The sequence below is a fragment of the Polypterus senegalus genome, chromosome 6 (genome assembly GCF_016835505.1).
Source record: "Polypterus senegalus isolate Bchr_013 chromosome 6, ASM1683550v1, whole genome shotgun sequence".
Lineage (NCBI taxonomy): Eukaryota > Metazoa > Chordata > Cladistia > Polypteriformes > Polypteridae > Polypterus > Polypterus senegalus.
In genome coordinates this window covers 178,021,403-178,048,538 of record NC_053159.1, presented here as the reverse complement: position 1 = coordinate 178,048,538, position 27,136 = coordinate 178,021,403, and the positions used below count along the sequence as shown (strand labels likewise).

The window sequence follows — 27,136 nt, the reverse complement described above, 5'->3', positions numbered from 1 at the left end:
TGTTTCTGTTCTCGTCAATTTCTATCTGCCTTGTTTACTACAGGAAGTGAAGATTCTGGGGAAAAAAGTGTGCATACTACTTTTAATTACTGATTGGTGTATGGCTTTCAAATTCAATTTTAGGAGCCAAAATTCCAGACATTTTCTAAATTTTACGATTTGCTCCCGGACACTCCATGGCTCATTTAAAAAAAAAAAAAAAAAAAATTAGACAGTTGGCAGCCCAAGACATGTAGACAAATAGGTGTTTTTGAGTGTGTATGCATATGTGTGTGTGTGTATTTATACTGTGTGTTTGACTTTAAGAGTCTATATGTGTGTGCTGTCAGATCAAATGTCACTATTTGAATATAATTTAAATTTATTTTAAAAAGGTCTTATTTAAATGCAAGGTTGCCATTCAGTTGTCAAAGAATGGCAGTCTGTTTTATCTGCACTAATTTTGGCCTTGTGTTATTCCAAACACACTGTGCAAAACTGCAGTATTTTACTTATCTGTTTTTCTACTTCAACAATCAGCTTTTTAGTAATTTTGAATGGTTAGTTTATCTTCATTAGTAAAAGTTACCGCCAGACCCCTTCACAACTTGCTTTTTTTCTTTCTGTCCCAGAAGTGTACAAGTCTTCAAATAATTTTTCAAAATGCTTCTCCGATGCCCTAAAAGTATTGTAACATATCAGATTCTGTCTTATTCACTATTAAACTAAGATCTGTGACTATTGTTTAAGGCCAAGACCTGCTTATTAAAGCAGATGAGGAAAATGACTGTCACAATTTAGATTTTTTCCAACACTGTAAAACCCTCACTTTAAATAGCCTCATCCACACTGATGCCACGTCCGACTATTAGTCTATGCTTTGGTTGTTTTCCGGCCACCACTATTAAAATGTTGCTGCATCTGTAAAGGAGAAAAAAGTAGACAGATTATGTGTATCCTGCCTTGATACTGTGATAATCCTGCTTAACTTAATGAGTCCTATAAATGGTATCTATCCACTGCTCATTGTACACCTTCAAAATAAGTTAATAAGTCTGCCTTTGACCTGCCTCCTGTCTGCTCTGCTTACTTCGCTAGCTGTTATCACCTGTTGCTGTCTTAATAACTGACCCTTATTCCTACCATTCTTAAACCATTCTGCCTGTGCCTGTTTAGCACAAAAACTCTAGATGATAAACCCTGTCACTCTAATCGTTCTGTGGAGGTGCCCTGAGCCTTCACAAAAAGTTCTTCCCCTGGGCTCCATCCCAACATAGCTTCCCATTCCTAACAGCTATTCGCATGACATGTCACAATACGTTTACACCACAGAACGCCAGCTGAGTGCTACAGTTAGGACTCGCACAACAGTGTCATTAAGCAGGCTAACAGATTGTTAGGTTATAGTGCATGATATTTAGAGTACAAGTCCAAGGAGGTTATACTCTGGCTTTATAACGCACTGGTGAGACATTATCTGTAGTACTATGTTGGTCTCTAGGCTGCATACATGACATAGCACTGCTGGATGAAGTCAAGGTAAGCGTGACTTGGCTGAATCCAGGGCTGCTGGGTTTGAATTATGAAGAAACATTAGAAGAGCTGAGCCTTTTTGGTCGAAGGGAATGAAGGTTAAGAGGAGACATGAAATGTTTAAAATTATGAACAGAATTTGCATGAGTTCATCAAGAACACGGAGACACAGTTGGTAACTAGTTAAGGGTAAATTTCACTCAAGCATTAAGAAGGTTTTCTTCACACAGAGAACCACAGACACTTGGAACAAGTTACCAAGTTTTGTGGTAGACAGTAGGACTTCAGAGATTTTCAAAACTATAATTGATGTTATTTTAGAAGAATTAAGTGGATAGGACTGGCGAGTTTTGTTGGGCTAAATGGCCCATTTTCATCTAGATTGATCTAATGTTCTAGTAATAACATGAAATGTATTTTTGTTCACTTGATATATGCCTGGTAAGAGATGTAGGCAATGGATATTTCTCTGGAAATGTAAAATAACTCTCCAAAACAAAAATACCCATAGTTGTTTTTGAGCTTTGTGTTTAAAAATATATTTATAAGACATACCTTATATCATTTTCTCTGCTGGGATGTACTGTATGAAGTGACTTCCTGAGTAGAGACATGAGCGCAGCGCAAGATGTTAAAGGGGGTCTATAGAATAAGTTAAAGAAAGGTTGTTCAGCATCAAGAGAAATGAATGGAAGCATGACTGAACAGATACAGTGCTCATAACTATACAAATCTATATATTTATGTGGTTTGTAAAGACTTTTTTTGTATCTCTTGTATATTTCTGTGGGGGTTTATGTATATCACAATATATGTACCTTTCAGATTTGTTGTTTTTTGAAATGGCAATTAAATACATCTTATGCAATTTCATTTCTGTATTATACAGAGGAGAATCCTGCTGAAGTGAATGACGCAAACACTGCTGGAAAACCAAAACGAAGATTTCCTGATTTTGGGTAAATTTAGTGATTTATATCTTCATGAAAACATGTTAATATTACATGGTAATATTGGGTGATCAGTATATTTTATTACCATCTTTGTTAATGAAAGAGATAAAAAAAGAAAAATACTGTCTAGAAAGTTAGTTTGCTCAGTAAAGTTTTCAGAATGAAGCCATTAAAGGCCCCTTGTCTGGCTAATTTGTGAAATTAAAAATGTGTATTATTATTACATTTCTGTGCCACTTCACATTCTTATTTTTAAAATACCTACCCCACTGCTTTTTCAGGATTGTGTATAGTCAGAAATAAGATGTTATTTCTACCTAATTATTTTACTATTATTTAGTTTTGCTATTTTTGTTGATCTTTTTTTTCTGATGTTCAAATGAAAGGTACAGATATTTTCATATCCAGACTGATTTTTCTATAAAGACTGTTTTATGAGGTTGATTATACTTTGGCTGTAAATGTTTAAACAGAAGATCTTTTTAAATGCCTTCTCTCGCTCTCTCTGTAATTTTAGGAAGTGCTACTTGTATTACATTATTTTTGCACTCAGAAGCTTGGTAATCCTGTTTTTTCCATATATTGTAAAGTGACTGAAAATATTTAAAATACCAGAAGTGATGCCAAGATAATTATGCCAAGTTTTTATTGTTTAAATGCAGTGTTAAACTAAAGCTAAAGTAATGGATCATTTTAAAGTCAGTAAGTTAATGATTTTCTTTGGGTTTACAGTGGCCTTAGGAAATCTGGTGGCAAGGGGAAAAAGTCAGAAAAGGATGGCCTGAGGAGCTCAATAGGTAGCAGGTATGTTTTAATTTCACGTACAAACATGTTTGTGAAGAATGCACTGTCACAATCCTCTTTATGCTTCTCCTACATATAGTGCTGTCACATACATACACACAAAAAACAAGTGATTGGTACTATTGACATTGTTTTATTTTTCCTTTCTGCAACCAATCTGTCCTAGTGCTTTGTTTTTATGTATGTAAATCTCATTATGTTTTACTCATAATGAGCAAAAATAATTTAAAACTGTTTAAAATAATTACATTAACTATTTTTATGGTCTGAAGACTTCTTAATGTCTGTTCTAGTATCTTAATGAAAATCTGTCTTCTGCATGACACAGTATGGCTAGACTTCCCTATCTTTAGTGGACATCTTACCTTTTGTTTTACAGCTCCTGTTACTTTTATTTAGCAGCTGTATAAATTCATTTGACACTACATCAATGTTGTGTTCTCTAACACTCAGAATTGCATTTATTAGTTAGTAGATAATTGCTCTATTTTCTTTTTTTCATTGGTGAAAGTATTTAATTTCCTTTAGCCTTTGTAGTACAGCTGAAATATATCTGCTATTTATGGATTTTGCATTTATTTGCTGGTGCTGTTCCACTCATTTCAATTTTGACTCATCAATATTTGTTTTTATTCTGTATTTCATGTAGAGGTTCTAGTGACCTGTTAGAATCATCTGGAGGAAATCTGTCTCCAGCAGATTCAGTGTCGTCTATCCCTACATGTATGCCTTTTCCCTGGTTTGGAGATAGCCATAAAGAGACTTCTTCATCAAACACTCATCTGCACAGTGCCCAGAGTGATACAACTGTAGAGAAAAATAGAAGCAAGGTGTGTGAACATTTTTTATTTGCTTTTCTGATTAATAAGTAATTACTATCTCTAGTGCCCCTCCATCATTATACTTTTTAAGTATAAATGTATAAAATATATTTTGTTTTTATTTTTGAATGCCTTTAGTATAAAAATTTGGAAGTGAGACTTATTTTTTGTTTAACCACAGAAAATGTTAGCATTTACCTAAATGTAGGACGTTGCATAAGCATATTTATGCTTTACTCAAAATTCTGTGTGTGTTCAGCACTGCATCGTTTCTTAATGTATGCAGTATCCTAATTTAAATAACTTCTTAGTATTAGTCTACTATTTTTAAAAATCTCTGAATATAACAATGTTAAATATGAACATAACATTTTCAGTTGATCTGTATATTATATATACATTTGTAAAAATAATAAAATATCAAACTTCTGTTTTCTCATAAACTATAGGTTGCATTTTGTCTTTAACAAAGTAAGTTTTAAATTTGCAGTATACTATTCATATTATGCTGTATTTGAACGAGTGGGTTAGAAAAATAAATGTACTAATTATTGGCAATATGATAAAGATAATTAGGATTATCCAGTTACGGTACAGTTTGGTCATTTCAAGCAGTTTCTTAAGGACTGTGAGCAGTCTAAAAGTAATGTGTGAGAAGGGTGTTGCATTGTTAATGTTAAGTCTCATGAGTGTGTGACTTGTTTAAAGTTGGTGTGCAACTGAAACATACACTTTTTAAAACTATTTTTGCTATGGAAAAATTTGTATTGCCTTTCACAATAATCCTGTTGTTACTTTTACATACCTGAACTGTTTATAGGTGTTGTACTCGTATGGCAGTATGATATGAAGAAAAACATTTGGAGAGTGCAGTGTGCTACGTGCAGTACTGCTCGTTTTATACTATGTGATTTGATAAATCTGGTGAGGTTTTTGGTGGATAGGCCTTTTTGATAGTGGCTTCAACAAGACTATAAAACAAGCAACTACGGTACTTAACAGTGAGAGCTAGCAGCAATATTTTGCATTCAGAACATGAAGCTGTATGAACTAAATAATTGTATGCCAGTTTTTACAAGCACTGGACTCAAAAGTCAGGTGACAGAAATTTTAAACATTGACTGAATATAAAAAACAAACGTTATGAAACTGATGTGACTGCAGGTGCATCAACAAGTGGATCGATCATCTTCTCATGCAAAGCAAAAAAACAAAAAGCTTCAGACAAATGTTTTTCACTGAGGGAACAAGGACACCCACTGTGTAAAACGATCACCCTTAAATAAATGGTGCTTCCATAGTAGTCAGCAGTTCTTTGTGTTTCATTTTTCTATTCATGCAGGGCTATTCTGGGTAAAAGTTTTTTTTCTCCTCACTAAAGGTGTTGCATACTAATTTGAAGTTAGAATGTATCTGAATTTATTTTACACACCACTTTAATATTTGAAATAAAATTCTGACATTCAAAATTTTCAACTCCGTTTCGATTTACTGCAGTTGAAACTCTTGTGTCATTTGCAGGACGGGCCACCCAGTGAAGTGTATAATCAGGTTTGGGCTGCATTTATACTTTATGTAGAGCACTAATAACAAAGTGACCAATACGTATGAATACTAACAAAAAAATAAACCATTTAATAAAGATATATTAATTTTCTTAATCAGAAAATGCCACTATTTTCAATTCCCAATATGCCAACCAGCTCTGTGGAGTCCTTCAGCACCTGGTTTCTCTTACCCTGAGATTGTAGAAGGTTCCACATCTGCGAGAAACATCCGGTGTGGTCCCAGTGCCAAACAAAGTGAATTAGTGATCCTGAGAACATCAGACCATTTGCTCTTACTTCATAAGTCATGAAGACTTTTAAAAGGCTGGCCATGAAACATCTCCAACACCTGGTTTTGGAACATCTAAAACTGTCCTGTCTATCTTCTTATTAACCCTCTACTCAATGGACTTCAAGTACACTTGCCGTCTACAGAACTTCTCAAATGACTCCTTCATAATAGAATTTATTAATAATGGAGACCTGTCGGAGTACAGGAGGCTTGCAGAGGTCTTTGTTTTGTGCCACAGGGAAAACCACCCCTAGCTCAACATGAGCAAGAGAAAACAGTTGGTGGTGAACTTCTGGTGTGCCTAATAGTCTCTGAGGCCAGTCACCATTCAGTGGAAGAATGTGGAACTGGTGCAGAGCTATAAGTACCTTGCGATTCACACAAACGGCAAACTGGACTGGTTTGACACACAATTGAGCTGCACAAGAAGGGCCAGAGTAGACCGTACTTCCTGAGGAGAATCGGGTCTTTTGATGTATGCAGCAAGCTGTGGGAAACGTTTTACCAGTCCACAGTGGCCAGAGCATTGTTCTTTGCTGTGGTCTCCTGGAGAACCAACTTAAGCTCAAAAGACATACAATGTCTGAACTTATCAGGAAAGCCTGGTCCATCACAGGGATGACCCTGGACACACTGAAAAAGAGAATGGTGGCAAAACTGAATGCCATCATGAAGCATCCCCTCCAGGAGTCTCTCTTGGAGTACTTTTTGCCATAGGGTCATTTCTGTATGATGTGCTAAGAGGAGCCAATGGGAATCTTTTCTGTCTGCTTCTTTGAGGCAATTCTGTGCTTCCTCCTGACATCCCAGACTAAATACTGATACTGTGATGATCTATTTGTGAAGCAATGGCCACTCTTTGACACTTTTAAAGTGTTTACACTAGAACTTTTAGGATCAGAAATCTTGCAGACTAGATTAAGCCTATTCATTTTTTGGTATGGTTATCTTATGTCATTGTTAGCAACAAAATAATAACAAGGTACATAAAGAAAATCATAACACAGCTTTTAGTATATTCAGATATTTTATTTGTATAGCTTGTAAAGATTTGGTGTTCCAGTATGTATATTATCAGCCTTCTTATCTAAACAACTTGCCATTAATGCGTGCGTGTGCATGTCCATGATATTGATGCATGTACAACTGACATTACTTCCTGACCGAAAAGAAACTGAAAAATTTGTCAGGATAATTTAACACTTTCTAACAGTAATATGAGCTGATTTATGCAAAAGTGCACAAATCCTAAGCCTGCTTTACGTATCTACCACAATAAAAAAAAAAAAATCGATATTGCAAAAAATCCATACAATAAAAATATTGTCTGCATTTGTTTTGTTGGTGTTGCTTTCATTATTCTAGGGAGACATGCAAGTTAGAATTTCACTCTGTTGTGTGCAATAAATTTGAATTTGAAGTGCAGATATGTGCATCTGAACCCAGTATCCCGAGATGACAGTGTTCTTCATTATGGGTCAAGCAGTATAGTCTGATTCACTTCCTGGCTAGTTTACCGTAAATGATTCTGTCATCACTGTGTGCCAGTGTTGAGAGTGAATGGCTTTTTAGTGAAGCTTTCAAGAGTTACAGAGAAGAAAAGAAACAGAAATGTTATTGCTTTTTCGAAAAAACCTACTCAAAACATTTGAAAGTTAAACTGCATATTTTAATTGGTAAATATTAAAATTAGGCACTTTTTATTGAAATTCCAGTGTAAGAGTTTGTATCTATTGCTACATATTCAAAGTATTTACAGGAAATATTTATAAATGTTAAAATACATTTATTTTTTCTTATTTTTTGCTTATTAAACATAACACTGAGTTATATATTTTTGTTGAAGAATCTTTTTTTTTTTTTTTTATTTCCCCCAATAAAAGTTCTCTGTATCGGCCTAGGGTGTTCTTGTAGTACTTATTATTGGTACTGGCTGTCAAAAAATGGCAAATGCAGCCCTGCTGTTCACATTGAATAACTGTTTATTTTATTAAAACAGTAATTCATTGTTTGAAATACCAATTTATGTACCTTTTCATTATTTTTCATTAAATTATCTCTTTGGTAGAATTTAATCAAAGTTGATGTTGAAATTAAGTCCAATAAAATTGTGTTGGTATTGCCTGCACCTGAAAAATTCTTTCTACTTTATACCTGAAGGTAATAAACATCCATCCCATACGTTTCAACCCTAAAATTGGATGATGTGGTTTCAGGAAATGGGTAGGTGGGTGCATGGAGTAGTAAATCCTCACTATTCATGGATTTCATTCCCAAGGAATCGCTTGTGTGCTGTTATGAAAGCGTAACCCATTTTGCAAAATCTACGGTTTAATTGTGCAGTTTCATAGAGAAAGGTACTTGCTGTTGTCTGTCCCCGCTGCATCCCATGGCCATCAGGGAGTTGTATTTGTTATCATTCCTTCCAGACCCTAACCCTATTTTTCTCATAGGATTAATGCTTCAATTATCTGTCTTTTCTGTATTTGTAGATATTTTCAGAGACATACCACAGTAGATAACTGTAATTGACTGCATAAATATCTAAAAGCTTGATTATTTCAGTAACAGAGATAGTATAGTACAGAAAACCTTTACACCTTTTGAATACAACTATTATAGCAATTGTAAGTCCTGAAAAATGATAAATCACTGTAATGTTTTTGATTTAAATAACACATTGAATATAATATGACATAATTGAACTTATTAAAGATATTTTAGAGGTAGAGAGTCTTTGTTTTGTCTCAATTCGTTTTCCATTAACTTGGACCTTTTAGTGCAGCTAAGAAGTTCTAACGTACAATTAATCATTTAGGTTATTTTCCATATTTTATTTAGTCTTGCTTCACACACAAATTTCTGTGGGGGGTAGCATCCTCTGATGTATTTACTACTATGAAAAATTCTGATTTCTGTTTGCTGTGCTTCAATTTGACAATATTAAATTTTCCTGCACCATTTTTCACCAGGTTGCTTTTGTAAGAAATAATTAAATTGAAGTACTTTTGCTACAAGGTCTGGTGATGCCTTCCTTCACACAAGTTTATATTCACATTAGTATGTTTTGTAATTAGTGTGTTCACCTTTTTAAATTCTGCTATAAATGTTAAATATACTCTGCATTCAGAAAGTGTTCGGACCCCTTCACTTTACACATTTTATGTTATAGCCTTATGCCTAAGTCATTTAAATTAATTTTTCCCCATCAGACAACACTCAGTACCTCTGAAAACCAAAGCAAAATCGTGATGTTAGAATTTTTTGTAAATGAATTAAATATAATAAACTGAAATTCACTTTAGCACAAGTATTTAGATACTTTACACAGTACTTCTTTGAAGGATCTTTAACAGTTTCTTGGGTCTGCAACCAGCTTTACATATCTGGATATGGGAATTTTCTGCCAAACTTCTGCATATTCTCTCAAGCTGTTTCAGGTTGGTTGGTGACCGTCAGTGGAAAGCTATTTATCAAGTATTTCCAGAAATGCTTGAGTTCAAATTGAGGTTATGGCCTGGCCATTTATAGAGTGCTTTGCTTTGTGCTTGAAGTCATTGTCCTGTTGGAAGGTGCACCTTCAGCCTCTTCTGAGGTCTAGAGTGTTCTGGAGCATGTTTTCATTATGAATATCTATGAACTTTTCTCTGTTTAGCTTTCACTCCCCCCTAACTAGACTCACAGTCCGTGTCTCCAAAAAGAAGCATCACAGCATGTTGCTGCTGCCACCATGCTTCATGTTAGAATGGCATTGCACAGATGATCAGCAGTGCTTGATTTCCTGGGACTTGAGGCTTAGAATTGAGGGCAGACAGTTGAATTTTGGTTTTATCAGACCAGAGAATCTTGTTTCTCATAGTTTGAAAGTCTTTTAGGTACTTTTTTTGGAAACTCCAAATGGGCTTTTAGATGTTGCCTGGCCTTTCTTTTATAAAGCCCAGATTTCTGGAGTGTTACAGTGGTGTCTGTGCTTCTTGAAGTTTCTTCCCATCTCCACACAGGTTCTTTGGAGCTCAGCCAGGATGACCATCAGGTTTTTGGTTACCACTCTTGCCAAGGGCTGGTTGTTTCAAACTTCTTCCATTTGAAAATCATGGAGGCCACTGTGCCCCTGAATGTTTAATGCTGCAGAATTTTTTTGTAGTCTTCCCCAGATTTGTGCCTTCACACAGTCCAGTCTGTAAGCTCTGCATGCAGTTCCTTTGACCTCATGGCTAAGTTTTTAATCTGATGTATATTTTCAGCTCTGGGAGCTTTTATAGATAGAGGTGTGTGTTTCTTTTTAAACTGTGTGTAATCCACTTAATTTATCAAACAAGGTGTAGAAGCAATCACGGTTAATAGAATGGGATGCACCTGAGACACATTTTTTAAATATTTGACAAAAGTTTGGACAAAAAAATGTGAAATCATTTACTCTCTGATGTGTTCTGAATAATTTTTGAAGGCACTCTATATGCACACATCTTAAGCTAACAGAAGCATGTTTCTTGCATATGTGTTATGTTTTAGTTACATGTTCATTCATTTGAAAGAATTATATTTTTCACATTTTAAAAGTAGTGTTTTACTTTGTTATGCATTTAACAGGTCATCAGTATTGAATTTATATAAATTTCTTTTATATTGATAATGATTTACTTCAAATGTTATTCATGCAAGTAGAGAACTGTTATTTTTTTACGATTTTATTTTTCTTTTCTTTAAACAGACAAACCTTTCCTGGTCTTCATTATTCAGTCGTTCATTAGATTTGGTATAGTATAACCTTTTTTCCCCTTAACACTTTAACCTGAAAGGGTGATAAATGCAATCCAAATTCAATCAAACTAATTAGCTTAATCATCTAACCACTAACACTGGAGAAAACGAATCATTTTAGTCATCACTTAACCAGAAATCATGAATTTTAGAATAGCATAAAAACTGCTTTATTAAGTTAAATCTTAGACTCTTTAATCAATAATTGACAAAACCCTGAACTAACATTCACTTATTAGATGTGATATTGCCTGTCATCCATCGACTGAAAAAATTTGCATAACATTGATAACATCCCAAATTTTTTAATTATGTACATTTATAATTCTACATAAATAGTTTTAACATTGTTTAAAAATCTAAACATCTTTGATGTTTACATATAGTACTTGGATAATATTTTTTGTAATATCTGGATTATTTTGCTCGGTGTCACTATTTTAAGTAATATCAAATAATGCCAAAAGTGCTCCTGTACAGACCAGGAATTCATTTTTACTTCGCATATTTACCCACCAACCCTAAACCGACTTAGGTTTTTTTTTTCCCATTCAAGGAATATAAATAATTAAAACATGTTTACATTGCTCTTCTCCTTGGTGCATTTGGTGGGGGCTGCATGGGGTTAATATAACCCAGTCTACATGTGTTTTTTTTTTGGCTTGTGTTTTTTTTTTTTTGGTTTGGGGAAAAAAGCATCTGACCGTGTCCCTTGGCATGTGTTGGGGAGGTGCTGTAGGAATATGGGGTAACAGGGCTGTTCTTGCATGCTATTTATTCTCTATAACAGTAAGAGTTGTGTCTGAATACTTGGCCTTAAGCTGAATTCATTCACTGGGGGTATTGGATATATGAAGTCTGTGTTTTTTGACCTTTCCTGTTGGTGGTTTTCATGGACATGATATCAAGGCACAGCTGTGCATAAGTGTGTCCAATTGGGGAGGCTAAGGGGTAGAATTGTTTCTTTATGCAGATAAGGTTGACTTCTCTGCCTCATCTGACTGTGACCTTTGGAATGCACTGGAGTGATTCGTTGCCAAGTGTGAAGAGGCTGGGATGAGGATTGGCACCTCTAAGTCTGAGGTCATGGTTCTCTCTCAGAAAAGCGTGGTTTGATCTCTCCAGGTGAGAAGAGAACAACTTTCCTTTATGTAGTAGTTCAAGCATCTTGGGATCTTGTTCATGAGTAACGGAAAGACAAACCTCTCCGTTTACCAGTGGATCTACATTCCTGTTGCCAACTCTGGTGTTTAGCTGTGGGTATTCACCCATAGAATGAGATCACAAGTACAAGCAGCAGACGTGAGGTTTCTTTGCAGGGTGGCTGGGCTTAATACTCCATGTTAGGGTGAGATGCTCAGTGATTTGGAAGAGCCTCAGAGTAGAGTTGCTGCTCCTTTGGATCCAAAAGAGCCGGTTGAGTTGGTTGGGATATGTTGTAAGAATGCCCCCGGGCATATTCCCATAGAGCTGTTCCAAGCACATCCCATTGAGCGGAGACCCTATGGCAGACCCAGGACATGCTGGTGGGATTAAAGCTCTTGGGTGGCTTGGGAATGAATGCCTGGGAATCTGGAGCTGGGCCTAGGGAAGTCTATTCTGACCTGCTTGGCCTGCTGTCACTGTGACCCTCAACAGGAAAACCAGATGGAACAGTGGGATGATATTTACATTGCAATTTAGGTGAAGCGAATTGAAAAACAGGTGGAAATAATGTGACTTGGCTTGTAGATAGACCAAAGTGAATTCATTGAGTTACATATTCAGCATCGCAGTTTACTGTCATAAAATCTCTATTATAAAAGAAAATCTTGAGACGAGACAAGACTTTTGCCAAGAGATTTTTTCAAGTCTTCTCCTGCACTCAACCATTTCAGGTTAGCGGCCCACACCCACAGTTCTCTCACCTCTCATTCGTGTGAATGCTTTTGTCAGTCACAGTTCCTGCACTCTCAGCTCTTATGTTTTCCTCACTTAAGTCTTCTTTTATTGGGAAATGAATGTCCAAATCTTATTGAAGACTTTCATCCCTAAGGGTTATCAACAGAAAAAATGATGAAGTCAAACAAATTAACACAAAAATTGTCGATCGGATTTACAGCTGATTAGTTAAAATTAAATTGTACAGTTGTGCTTGAAAGTTTGTGAACCCTTTAGAATTTTCTATATTTATGCATAAATTTGACCTAAACATCATCAGATTTTCACTCCAGTCCTAAAAGTAGATAAAGAGAAACCAGTTAAAGAAATGAGACAAAAATATTATACTTGGTCATTTATTGAGGAAAATGATCGAATATTACATATTTGTGAGTGGCAAAAGTATGTGAACCTCTAGGATTAGCAGTTAGTTTGAAGGTGAAATTCGAGTCCGGTGTTTTCAATCAATGGGATGCCAATCAGGTGTGAGTGGGCAACCTGTGTTATTTAAAGAACAGGGATCTATCAAAGTCTGCTCTTCACAACACGTTTGTGGAAGTGTATCATGGCACAAACAAAGGAGATTTCTGAGGACCTCACAAAAAGAGTAGTTGATGCTCACCAGGCTGGAAAAGGTTACAAAACCATCTCTAAAGAGTTTGGACTCCACCAATCCACAGTCAGACAGAATGTGTACAAATGGAGGAAATTCAAGACCATTGTTAACCTCCCCAGGAGTGGTCGACCAACAAAGATCACTCCAAGAGCAAGGCGTGTAATAGTCAGCGAGGTCACAAAGGACCCCAGGGTAACTTTGGCTAATGTTCATGAGTCCACCATCAGGAGAACACTGAACAACAATGGTGTGCATGGCAAGGATGCAAAGAGAAAGCCACTGTGCTCCAAAAAATCATTGCTGCTTATCTGCAGTTTGCTGAAGATCATGTGGACAAACCAGAAGGCTATTGGAAGAATGTTTTATGGATGGATGAGACCAAAATAGAACTTTTTGGTTTTAATGAAAAGCGTTATGTTTGGAGAAAGGGCAACACTGCATTCCAGCATAAGAACCTCATCCCATCTGTGAAACGTGGTGGTAGTATCATGGTTTGGACCTGTTTTGTTCTATCTGGGCCAGGACGGCTTGCCTTCATTGATGGAACAATGAATTCTGAATTATATCAGAGAATTCTAAAGGAAAATGGACATCTGTCCATGAACTGAATCTCAAGAGAAGGAGGGTCATGCAGCAAGACAACGACCCTAAGCACACAAGTCATTCTACCAAAGAATGGTTAAAGAAGAATAAAGTGAATATTTTGGAATGGCCAAGTCAAAGTCCTGACCTTAATCCAATCGAAATGTTGTGGAAGGACCTGAAGCGAGCAGTTCATGTGGGGAAACCCACCAACATCCCAGAGTTGAAGCTGTTCTGTACGGAGGACTGGGCTCAAATTCCTCCAAGCCAGTGTGCAGGAATGAGCAAAAGTTACTGGAAACGTTAAGTTGCAGTTATTGCTGCAAAGGGGGGTCACACCAGATACTGAAAGCAAAGGTTCACATACTTTTGACACTCACAAATATGTAATATTCTATCATTTTCCTTAATAAATAAATGACGAAGTATTATAATTTTGTCTCATTTGTTTAACTGGTTTCTCTTTAACTACCTTTAGGACTTGGGTGAAAATCTGATGATGTTTTAGGTCATATTTATGCAGAAATATAGAAAATTCTAAAGGGTTGACAAACTTTCAAGCACAACTGTACATCCACATCCCCAAATGCAAGTGGCAGAGTCACAAAGTGGCTAGTGCATAGCGCCTGCCTGGGGTTTGGCTAGTGAAGCGAGAAGGGGGCAGAGCCCCCCTAGTTTTTTAAATAATAAAACCTCTGCTTTGTCCAGCATTCTGGGCTATCGCCTTGCTTGGATGTAGGATTGTTTTTTTTTTGTTGTTTTTTTTTTTTTGTATCTTTCAGGATTTTCTTCTTTTAAAGAATGAAAAACAAAGGAGGAGTGATTGGGGATCTCTGGGTTTGTGGTAGTATTGTAGCTTGACTCTGTTCGTTTTTCCCAATTTTGTTTTTTCATACATGAAAGCATGTTTCTGTATGTAGAGACCCAAGTACACTGCTTTATACATACTGAACAGTTCTCTACAGTGCACAATTAACTCATCTCCTACATTAAATTAAACAATCTTAACTTCTCAGGCTTCAGTATTCTCAAAATCTGCCAATCTGTGCATTACTATGGTACTTAAAGGTAGTTTTTTTTGTATACTTCATGGATTTGACACACCAGAAAAAAGTAAGTGGTAATCATAGAACTGCAAAAGTGCATAACCAGCATTTGATTTACAGTACACTGTCAGGAGTGAGAAAGTAAAAGGACAGAATTAAAAGTGAGGTGATAGTTGAATTAAAATTTTAGAAGTAGAGAAGTGTTCCTGCCAACTTCAAACACTATATATGCATGTGTGTATCAGTGCGTTTTTTTGTTAAAGATCCCGTGGGTAATGTTTAGTTGATATTTTACACTCAGCCTTTAGTTGAATTTTTATTTATTTTTGTTTTAGTTATCCTTTTTGTCAGGGTGTGAGTACAGTAACTAACATTTGTGTATGTTTGCAATTATTTGTGTGGTTTCTAACCACTTTTCCACATTTCTGTTAAGTGGTCATATTCCTGTGTTTACTAAGACATCTTGACCAGCTTTGTTTTGAGAAGCAGTTGCACACATTTTTGTGCATGTCAACAATTTCCCACAAATTAACAATAGCAGTATTGTCTGCATTGTTCATACTAAACTTTCAAGTATTAGGGCCTGAATTAGCATATTCAGTTTGTCTATAGATCATATTATATTTAATGTGTTCTAATAATCTGTTCATATTAAAAAAAAAAAGTTATTTGCATAAACACTTTGACTTTGTATATCCACAAAGGGTGGTGAGACTCCTAGCCAAAAGAGTTGTTTTTTATATATATTTATTGTAATAAATCTTTTTTCCATAATTAAATAACAAGAATATGTAGAGGCAGGTTCAGAAGTTCCCTTGCATTAAAGCAGTCCTATTTGTTTTCACAAAAAAAAAAAAATCTTTGAACATATACCATATTCATACTAGTAAAGTAAGGGATTGGCATGTATACATTTTATTACATGATATTTAGCAATAGCTAAACTTACACATAAGCTGCCAGTGAGCTTGATCAATCTTTATGTAAAGTCCACACATAAGCAGTGATTTGCATCATAACTTAATAAGTTGGAATGTATATCTATGAACTGATTCAGTGAAGATTGCTATGAATAATTAATTGCTTTGTATTAACTCGGTGGAATGGTCCTACAGCCCCTGTGTCGCAGAGCAGCCCCCAAATAGCTCAGGTCATATGGGGCAAATACACCTTTTATCACTCTGACTTACAGCAGTCCTGTATTTGCATAGAAATAGTGAGATTACTGGTTTTGTTGACTGTTACGGAATTGTAAAATTGAAAAGATAAACTCTCATTGTTTCCTCCAAAGTTGTTTTCAGGTTGATTTTCTCTTTTCACTTTGTCTTATTAAACTGTATGATCAACTGTGTTTTTAAATGCCAAACAATACCTTTTAATTAACTTTTGAGTGTTAAATGGCTTTAGAAAGCAATTGTGAGAGGCTGCAGAAAGTGGAATAAAATAAAAGTTGGGAGCACTGTTGAGATATGCTGCATTTTCAGTTTAAAAATTAATTGCTCAGCCGATGTTGTGATGGACTGGGTAATTCTTGTTTTATATTGTTAAAACAGAGTTGTGACTTTTGTACTGTATATGTTAATGTTTTAATTCTAAAAGGTACTCTTTGGCAACATCTTTGTTTTTTTTTGTTTTTTTTAAATCGAGGGAGGGAGTAATCATCAAAGCCTGTTTTTTTTTTTTTATGTAAAATGAGTTAAGATTTTTTTTTCTTAACCACACAGTGGCAAAACTCGGTGTACTGCATTCTGATATTGTACTCCTGTTTCTTCCTGCATCTGCATGGGTACTCTGGGCCCCAAAGACATGCGGGTGTAGGTTAATTGGCGATTCCAAACTGGTGGGTGTGAGTGGCTCCTGTAATGGACTGATAACCTGTGCAGAGAGGGTTACTACTTTGTGATCAGTGATGCCAGCCTAGCCTCTGGCACCAATAACCTTGAATAGGTAGTTTAAAACTTCAAGAATGTTATGTTGGCTTTCTTTCCAATTTCATGTTATGTTCTCCGATTCATGTAAGCCTTTTTGCTAACGAATGATCTGTTTGGAAGGTGTTTGTAGTCCATCTGTTTTGGTCTCAAATGAGTGTCTCTGCCTGGTTAATGCATTCCTTGTTTCCACTTGTTCCAGAATATATCTGGCATAGATGATTCAAATCCTGGCAGTCCGTGCGCTGATTTGACAGGTTTAGTGACAGAACCTAATCTATCAGGGCGTTCACATACTTTAATCTTCTCTTCAAATGAGGTGAGTTTCAGTTAATGCGGCTTATGTCTTTCTGTTGTGCTGTGTTGTGCTTTGTTGTGTTGTGTTGTTGGTAGTGAAAAATGTAGAAACTAAACAACTGACTTGCATAGTAATTGTTTTGTTGAATGTGTCTTGTTTCTTGTTAAGCGACTGGCCATATTAGTATGTCGTCTGTTGGTGGTTTGTGTCCTTTCTCTCCTGTACATTTCTTGAAAGTTTTTAAAGATTTCCATCAATAATTTGGAAAAGAGACTTCTTAACAGTTTAGTTTCCCATATATATTAACCAATTTTTTTGTGCTCTGAATGCAGTAACGTTTTCTATGTACCTAGGTTTCAGCAAGATCTGAAAAGAAAACTGACAGGCTACCAGAATAGTGCATATTAGATTGCAAATACTGTTAAGAACAATTGTCATGAGAACTGGCCATTCAACCCATCAAGCTTATTTAAATTGACAGCATTCAGGTGGTTGGTTCCTGAGCGCCACACATTTTTCAAATGCCAATTTGTTGATTGTGGTCCTCAGTAATGGATTATAAAGTGCAGAGGGGTGATTGCTGGTACATTCTCATTAAAACATGTAGGTAACTAAACCTGTCTTTACTCACCAGTAAACCAGAATTCTTTTTTTTTTTTTTTAAGTGCCTTTTTAGTGTATTTTAATCATAACCGATCAGCTTGGAGTCTTTTGACAAGTCAAATCACCATAAATCAGGATGGTTTTATTGTATTGTTTATCTGAAACAAATTTGTTAAGCAGTCATCACTGTGCACGGCTATACATTTTCCCCTTTCTGTGTAATGAGAAATGCTTACAGTCAGCATAAAAGAAGAATGATGAATCAGAACTCCACAGCAAGCACAATTTCTTTATTAAGTGATATTACATTTAATTGGAAGCACTTTGGGCGGTGGACAAAGTAATGGAAACACCTAATAAAAAAGGAGTTGTAAATAAATCCCAGTTACAAATGCAGCTTCAGATGAATCATGTTTGTTGCCAGTTAGCAGTATGTGTCATCTGTAAAAGAAGTCTTACAGTTAGCACCTTGATACGTAAGTTTTCAAAACAGCTCAAGGTAGCTGACAGACTTCTAAAAAAACACACATACTCGGTTCCTGAATGTCTGATGCATTGGTCAGGCACCGCGCAAAATCCTTTCATTTGTAAGAGGTCATGTGACAGCTAAATATTGACAAGCTCAACAACAGGAATAGAGCGACGGTTCACAGGACAGTTAGAAGTTAAATGCCTTAATAGTACGGACATCTTGTGGGAGTCACTGGCTCCTCTGATTCATCTGCATGGTGATATAATACAAAGTCATTTTACAAGTACCCTATGGTGTTAACACTTCTTTATGATTCACTTCCCATTTCCAAGATAACAATAAATCCATACACCCTGCCAAACAAATTCTAGAGTAATTTCATGAGCACCAGGATAAACTTTCATGGCATCACCTGATCCAAGTATAATTGTACCTTTATGGTGGAAGTGTCAAAAATGAAGCCCTCTGGCAAGACCAGCCCTTGGACCTTTTCAAAGCAGCCTGGTAGTTTGCTCCAAGACCTCTTTTAACATGCGTTTCACGTACAGATTGTTTCCATATATAATTTATATTTTACAATCGGTCTGCATTATCTGCTTGTTGTTTGTCTGTACTGCAGAGTACTGGCCCAGCAGGAAAAAACAAAAAGAAGGTAACATGTCACACTGTCATAAAGAATTTTAACATGATGCCAGAGATTTGACAAGAAGAAGATGGTAGCACAACTTCATACATCTACTACTACTGCTACTCTGCCCACTTTTTAAAGTTGCACAGGTGCCAGGGCTGGCACCCGTTCTTCAGCTTACCTGACTATTGCCGCTTCCCTTCATGATTCTTTTGTCCTTTCCCCTGACTTTATTGATGTGAGTGCATAGAACATACATTTGCATTTCCACTTGTGTTAAATTAGATTGTTATCCATTTGTGATGAACTCCAAATGCTACGAATTCTTGCACATGTCTAGACTGCCACTGTGACCTGACTTTATGCACTGATGTATTTTTTGCACTTGATGCTATTTTTGAACCTGTGACTCCTGGTAGCTCTCCTATCCTTGTGCCATGACAAAGAACAGAAAAATGAGTTGGTGCCCGGACCAGCAGATTAAATAATGTTGTCTGAGACCAGCTAAGTTTTTGCTGCCAACGCCGAATATCCTTGTAGTATGCATGAGATGATGTGTTTCATCCATGTACAATATGTTTTGCAACAGGCTTCTCAATACAGTAACATCCACACCTTATTGGGTCCTTGCAACAACAAAGAAAATAATAAATAATGTGTAATTTTTTGGGAAAAAAAGAAAGATTAGGGTTAAAACAAATTTAAAATAGGCAATAAAACAATTAAAATGTATAAATCCTTCAATGCTTCTGTTTAAAGCCCCAAAATATATAAATATATATATATATATGCAGCATTTATCATTGCAAAGTTTGGTGTTTCACTCATTCTGAACATTTACATTGCCACTTTCAATCTATCCTTCAAGTTAACTGCTGCCTGGCCTTTTTAACCAAATGTGTGTTGCAAACTTAGAGACATTTAACAGGCATTGTGTTTAAGACTGACATGTTTAGAACATTCCAAAAATAACAAGTTTTTACAAAATCACCAATCAGTATACTGACATCATATCTGAAGATACGGTAAATGAATGGCAATATCAAGCACTGGCAGGTAGCTTTGAAATGCATATAAGCTGTTTTGATTATTGGAAGCTTGTAATGTGGGAAGGCTGCACAAAGCTATATTGTGTGAAATTTGAAACTATTAAAATGAAAGTATTTCTCAGTTTCGTAACGTTACAGTGTAAATGAGAATCGAGGGCAGTATGTACTACATATAGGTCATAATTATCTCATCCTTTTTGTATTATAATGATCTTAAAAAAGATAATTTTGCATAAAATACCACTCTTTTCACCTCATCACCTCACCCCAGGCATTGTCTGTAGCTCGAATATACGATTGTAACGTGCACAAAGGCACATCTCCATCTCGTTTGTAAAGAAAACGTGCCGTTGGTAGTTTGACATATTCTAACCCACACTGGGTGTTTGAAGTGTTATTTTTGATCCTCCGTAAAGTTGAGTTTGACACCCCTGCTTTATGGGAAGCTCTGCAGTGCACAGTGCATAGAGATTTTTTTTTTTGTTTTGTTTTCTCATTCATTCTTAAAGACCCAAATGCGTTTCTTGAAGATTGGTTCAATAACGTACTGCACAAAGTTCAGGACTTATTTGACAGCATTGTAGAAGACCTACAGCAAAGAGTGGCCCGACACCTTATGTGTCTCATATTAATATATTGTTAGGTGTTTCCTTTGTATTGTTCACCTCCTATATATGCAAACAGGCACTAGAGTAGTAATACTGTACTGTTATTTGGCCTTAACTCTCCAGTGCTAATTCATGAGGCTCATTTGCACTTGCGCAGATACTGATGTCAAAGGAATACTCGGTACGTATTTAATGTGATCTCTGCACCTTTTCGTATTATCAAAAGAAATGTGTTCTTGTGGTTGCTTTTTTATATCCCCAAGTAAGTACACGTTTTGCTTTTATTTTTTTCTCAACAAATAAGTATGGTAAGAGGGAAAATGTAGTGGGTCAGTTTCTAGAAACTGTACAATAGACTTTGTACTGATGATGATAATTCTAGTTTAACAGTATGTGGATTATTTGAACCTACTCACATCTTCACTGAAGACAAAGAAGTCATTTTGAAAATTTTTCTGTTATTTGATCAATTGTCACTCTAATATTTTCATTGTTTAAAAAAAAAACTAGCTATAAAGTTGTTGAAACTTGTTCCTAGAAGTGACACCTTAAACGAATGTGCAGCTTCACTATATTCATCCTAACTTGTGTGTACTCACACACACTTAAAGGCTAAAAAGCTTTGTGTGTTCGTATATCATCTGAGTTTGCTGCCATCAGAGTCATATAACACTATTTGAGTTGCATTTGACTCCAAAAACTGATTTTGAGAAGAAAGAGTTGGTTTTCTGAGATTTTTAAATTTTCAGACTGCTGATGAAGGGTTTTTGTAGGTCTGTAGTTACTTTAGTACTTTTTGTTATTTACTTCATTTCTTTGTTGTGATGATTTTTAGTTATTTAATTTCATTTTTTATATATATATATATATATATATATATATATATATATATATATATATATATATATATATATATATATATATATATATATATAACAGCCAGAATTATTAAAGCACATCAGGAAACTGCACAAAAAAGCTTATGTCTGAAATATCTATGCATCTACACAACAATTAAAAAGAATAGCCTGCGTGAATTTCCTTGCAAAATTGTTCACTTCCTTGACCAACTCTCCAATTTTTTTGAGTAACAAAGGCTGCATTGATGATTTATTCGCTATTTTTTATTTTTAAGTATTGAAACTAAAAATAATGTTAATGTGACATTATTTTATGTTCCAAAAATAAGAAAAAAAGGAAATAAGACGGTTTTGGCAAAAGAACCTTGGTTAATGAAGGCCAGTTAGCTGCCTGTGTCCTTGTTTCAGCAGGGTTGTCTTGTCTTTGTGGTCATTATTTGCATGTGATACATCCAATCCAGGTTAATGACAACTTGCGCGTATGATAATTCATATCACTGAGCGGTTATTATAATGTGTGTTGAAATGGCAAACATACTGAACCTCAAAAGTACAGAATGTGATGTACATGCAGTATTATTGTTCCTTTTAAAGAGGGCCAGTGCCAGTGTATTTGCACTGAAGATCTTTATGGCTACCTGTTGGTAACTTCTCAGAGAACTGACATGCCAGCGATACCTCAGCCAACCTGCACTCCACTGTGCCCGCTATCTTGGAAGCTGTTAACGGTTTTTTGGTGTACGCAGAATTTTACACTTGATCCAATCCAAGTTTTATAATAGAGACTCCTGGTGTGGAGTTTTCCACTTGTGGCATCCTATGGTTTGTTTGTTTTTTTTTAATAAAATGGGGTCAGTGTCAATAACCGTGATGGTTCTTAATAGCAGTCACTGCTTCACAAAGGACCTCAACCCTGGTCGCCAGTCGTGTTTACTCATTGTAGCTTTATGGTGCTTGATGCTTAATGGGGGACAAGTACACAGGCACCCCCACCACCCCAGCTCAGAATTAATAAATGTTTACAATCTGCACATATGTTGATCACATATGCTAAGCAGAAAAAAAAAATATTAGTGATGTCATAACAGCTCATAAAGTTAATGCTGGGCAAATTTTGGATTAGAGATACTTGGCCTGTAATGATAAGTGGTGTCAGTCAGCGATTGCACTTGGTGGTCTGTGCTTTGATTCTTTGCTACTGCTTACCATATCTTAGAGATGAGGAGTAAGTGAGTACACTTTGGCATTTAGAGTAGTGAGCACGCTGTTTCACAGTAGTCCCGATATCAGTGCAAAAGGACGAAGGTCCAAGTCTTTATAGAGTCCTGGTGCTTCCTGTCTTGCTATATGATTGCGAGACATGGACGCCATCCAGTGACCTGAGATGAAGACTCGACTCGCTCAGTACTGTGTCTCTTCAGAGAGTCCTTGGGTACTGTTGACTTGACTTTGTGTTGCTCATGGAGTCCCGAATGAGGCACATGACCTGCACTGTAAGGGAGCGTCAGTTACTGCACTACGGCCATGTGGCGCGTTTTTTTATCTGACGGTGATCCGGCTCGTAAGATCCTCATTGTTGGGGTCCCAAGTGGCTGGACCAGGCCAAGGGGTCGCCCACATAACACCTGGCTGCGGCAGATAGAGGGTCATTTCTGGAGGGTGAGACTGGACCGCGTGCCTGCCTGGGGGGGTTGCAAACCGGGATCCCGAGTTGTTTCGTCGTGTGGTGGGTGCGGCAACGTGTTGTACCAGTGCATGCTCCTCAACTTGACTTGATAGATGACATCGGACAGTTAAATATAGGAATGCCAAATCTAAATATTAAAGGTAAGTGCAAGACCCTACAATTCATTGTCTGTCATGTTTCCTGACCTACGCATTTAAACAAAGAATAGCTTGATGGGACTATACACATATCAGGTACAGTCTCTTACATAATAATATGAGAAATTTTTATGTGGATTATATTTATGACAATGTTTGTGTAAAATTCACTCTACTTAATCATTTGTGATTTATCTGTCAATTTGTGCTTCAGCTATCATAGTAAGATCTGACCGGCTTTTAAAGTCCATTGGACTGACGGTTTTTGTCCTACAGCTGTGCGAGTTTTTGTCGTCTTTTTCGCACTCTAAAGAAGCCTGGATATCGTTGTGCACCTCTGGACGATAGGGGGTTTTGAATGGTAAATTTCTTAAAGTTGTGACTTTTATTCATTTATTGAAATCCTTCCCAGATGCTGGATGAAGACTCCAACTCAACAGGGAAACAAAACCAGTGGCATAACAGACCTGTCAGTGAATGGACAAGCCAACAAGTTTGTCATTGGCTCATGGGAATGAACATGGACCAGTACACCCCAGAGTTCACCTCCAAAGGCATTAACGGGCAGCAGCTCATGCAGCTGGACAGTGAGAAATTAAAGGTATGTGCTTTAAAAACTTGCTGAAAAACATTTTTTGCTCCTGAGTGTTCCTTAGAATTTCCACTATTATGTAATATGGATGTATTCATGCCAGAAATCATGTTTGTGGACACACACAATGTACTGTATTGGACATTTGTGAAATTTAAGAAAGATTATCTTTTGAAGTTACTACAACCCTGAAATGAACCTCTGAATGTTATTCAATACTAACAGCTTTAAAAAGAATCAGTGTTATTTCTCATGTTGCCATTTATCAGTAAGATAAATACTTGATTTTATTGAAAGTTATTCTTGCCACTCAAGAAAAAAATCACAATTGTTTTGCGAGTATAGTTGTGTTATTTTGCAGCATCAATGTGTTACATACACGTGTTTTTGTTTTGCTAGTAGCCTCTGATTTGACATCTTAGGTCAGACAGGAAAAGATTCAGCACCTATAGTGGCCAATTCTGACCTGGACACTAAAACCTACTTTAAGTAATAAAAATTCTTTGCATTTATATGGCAGGTTAAGGGCCTCGCTCAAGGGCCCAACGGAGCAGAGTCCCTATTGGCATTTACGGGATTTGAACCGGCAACCTTCAGATTGCCAATGCAGATCCCTAGCCTCGGAGCCACCACTCCACCCACAGGCAAAGACTCGCGGGAATCTAACCTCGGACGTCAGAGACGGAAGTCCCTTTGCGCTGCGCCACGGCGTGTTAAGTGAGCGATTGTAGTTATAAGTGTGTTATTTAGTAAAGTGGGTGACGGTGTGGCGTCACAGATCGTGGGGTTCATTATTCATTTCTAGCTTAGTCATGGTCTGTTTGGACATTGACGGTTTGTGTGTTGTGTAAGTGTGCCCAGTGTCTAACCCATGCTGCCCATAAAGTTTCTGTTTTACCAAACCTCATACATAAAAGAGACTTGGCGTTGATTTTTTTTAATTAAACTGAAGAACTCTGTTGATTTTTCCGAGTGTAATCTCATTTTACTTTGTACACTTGAACTTGTATCTCCCCAATGCCTGTTTTTAATAGGCAGCAGCCTCCAGTGACCTAAAAGACTAGAGAAGAAAGTGTTGCCATATTTGTATTTGCACAAGCATAGTTTGCAGTGTGGAATACTTGACATTATCCACTGAAGGTATGTTGACTTTAGAAGCTGGTATCCATTAGATCAGCGGGTAACGTCCATCAGGTGTTCATAAACTAAAACGAGTGGCACCTCACCTAGGAGGATACTTTACAGATTTTCTCAGGGGGTAAAGATAAGACCTGGGCACAAGATGGATGACTGTCAGGCCCTGTTCATTGACTGAGTTGTCTGTAGACAGTTGCTGGAGTAAATTTTATGAAGCTGTGCAGATCATGGCCAATTACTTTAGACGCTGTTTTTATGGGTTATTGTAAAAGTTTATAGCCGCTCGCTGACTGTCAGGTTACTGCGTTCACAGTGTTGCGTCAGTAAAAGTTCACCAGTGTTTTGCTACGAGCCAAAGCCTATTAGAAAGGCAGCTGGCAGTGGGGATGCCCGTTAATGTGAAACCGCTAACAGAGTGAGCCCTGGAGTCACACCACAAGGGAGTGATCATCTCTGTTCTTTCTCAAACTGACCGCTCTGGCTTGCTGCTGACATGAAAAGACATTTCATTAAACACATTGGAACAATCTGGACGAGAACAGGCCATTCAGCCCAACAAAGTTCACCAGTCCTATCCACTCAACTCCTCCAAAATAACACCAAGTCGAGTTTTGAAAGTCCCTGACGTCCTCCTGTCTGTGGTACTCTGTGTAAGTTTTATTTTCAAATTAGAGTCCAATGAATTAATATCCTCCAGTGATACCTGAAGGCTTAAAAAGGCAGTGTGATCATCTGTCTGTTTGACTTTGGTCAGATCCTTAGGACACCATACATACATCAAGGTCACTTAGTCCCACCTGTAGGTGGTCTCGATTGTTAGCCACAACATTTGGGTGGAGTGGTGGCTCTGAGGCTAAGGATCTGCGCTGGTATCCCGAAGATTGGCGGTTCAAATCCCCGTCACTACCAAAACGGATCCTACTCTGCCGGGCCCTTGAGCAAGGCGCTGTACAATGGCTGACCCTGCGCTCTGACCCCAAGGGTTATGCGAAAAAACAAACAAATTCCTAATACAAGAAATTGGGTAAGGTGAAATAAAAAGAACAAAAAAAAAATGCAGCCACTGCAATAAGCACATGTTGTATGAAAGCAAATAAAGGCACGAGACAACCACCACACGTCACATCTTTCAAAATGTTTTCCGAAGTCACTTTGGGTGAAGTTGTCCGTTTTTCCAAATGGAGTTGCGTGTGTTCAGTGAAAAACTGACATTGTGGGTAAAGTCACTGCAGCTTGCCACCCTTTATCCTAAGAAGTCCAATGCAGGAAAAAATGTGTGGCAGACAAAGCATAAATACAAATATTAATTATTAGATTCTTTTTCCTTTTAGGCTTTAGGTGTTTCTAGTCAAGCTGACCGAGCCACCATCAAGAAAAAACTGAAGGACATGAAAAAAACTCAAGAGAAAATGGAGCGGCAGCGAGAGAAGAAAGAAAAGGAAGCCAAAAGAAGTGGGAAGACGGCTTTGAATGTCGAGTCCAGCTGCTAAAGCACACATTGTGTATCGTTACTGTGCACAGACCTTTCATGAAATGATCTTTTTTTTTATGTATATTAGATAAATGCGTATGTATAGAGAGCAGGCGAGTGCATGGTACAGATGACCACTTGTTTTTGTTCTTTAGCTGACTATTAGACGCTAGTCTTTAAAACATTATGGAGTCCCGTTTTTTGTTTTAAATGTAGTTTTGCTCCCAAGTCATTCTGGGCTCCCCTCTTTGATGCTTTAGGCCTTACATTAATGTTGGCGAAAAAGAAAAAGCTGTGCCATGTGGGGGACCGTAAACACAGAAGAGGTAATGTGGTAAAGTCTCCTAAGTTTATACAGATATTGTGGTCTTCAAGAAATAGAAAGAAAAGGGCTAGGAGCGAAGGAAAGTGATGAGCGCAGCACGCCGGCGTACCTGTGAGGGCCCCTCTGTCTGTCTGATGTATCGGCGCTCCTTAAAGGTCAGACAAGGAGACGAGAGCAATGCAGTTAACTGGCGGAGACGCAGACGTTTGGAGTACGTCTTCCAATTGAAGCTTATTTAGAACGAGCTTTTTTAGTGTTTTGTATGTTTTTGCAGGTATGACAGTTGTACATATTTGTTTTTTCTTAAATGTGTACAGTTTATCAAACAAAAGCACTAAATTCCAAGGAGACAAAGTTTTAGCTACTAAAAATGAAATTGCTGATGATTTTATACGTAATTGCCAACAACATTGTATCTTTCTTCAAATGAATGCTCTGATACTGTTGAAATTGGATTCAACTCTTGAAAGTGTACTTTTTCTACTGA

At 36.9% G+C, this 27,136-nt stretch overlaps 1 protein-coding gene across 4 annotated transcripts in view; it reads left to right on the top strand.

Annotated features, from left to right (window-relative positions):
- Window positions 1-27,136, top strand: part of ppp1r9ala (protein phosphatase 1 regulatory subunit 9A-like A) — a 130,051-nt gene that overhangs the window by 102,344 nt on the left and 571 nt on the right. The window contains exons 14-20 of one of the 4 annotated variants that reach the window (XM_039757633.1): window positions 2,402-2,471; window positions 3,198-3,269; window positions 3,919-4,099; window positions 10,641-10,685; window positions 16,985-17,101; window positions 23,537-23,725; window positions 26,185-27,136. The exon at window positions 26,185-27,136 is cut by the window's right edge and continues 571 nt beyond it. In XM_039757633.1, the coding sequence (XP_039613567.1) occupies window positions 2,402-2,471; window positions 3,198-3,269; window positions 3,919-4,099; window positions 10,641-10,685; window positions 16,985-17,101; window positions 23,537-23,725; window positions 26,185-26,343 (833 nt within the window). In that variant the 3' untranslated portion in view covers window positions 26,344-27,136. The remainder of the gene's footprint in view (window positions 1-2,401; window positions 2,472-3,197; window positions 3,270-3,918; window positions 4,100-10,640; window positions 10,686-16,984; window positions 17,102-23,536; window positions 23,726-26,184) is intronic. The other 3 variants (XM_039757635.1, XM_039757634.1, XM_039757636.1) reach the window with 3 other exon arrangements.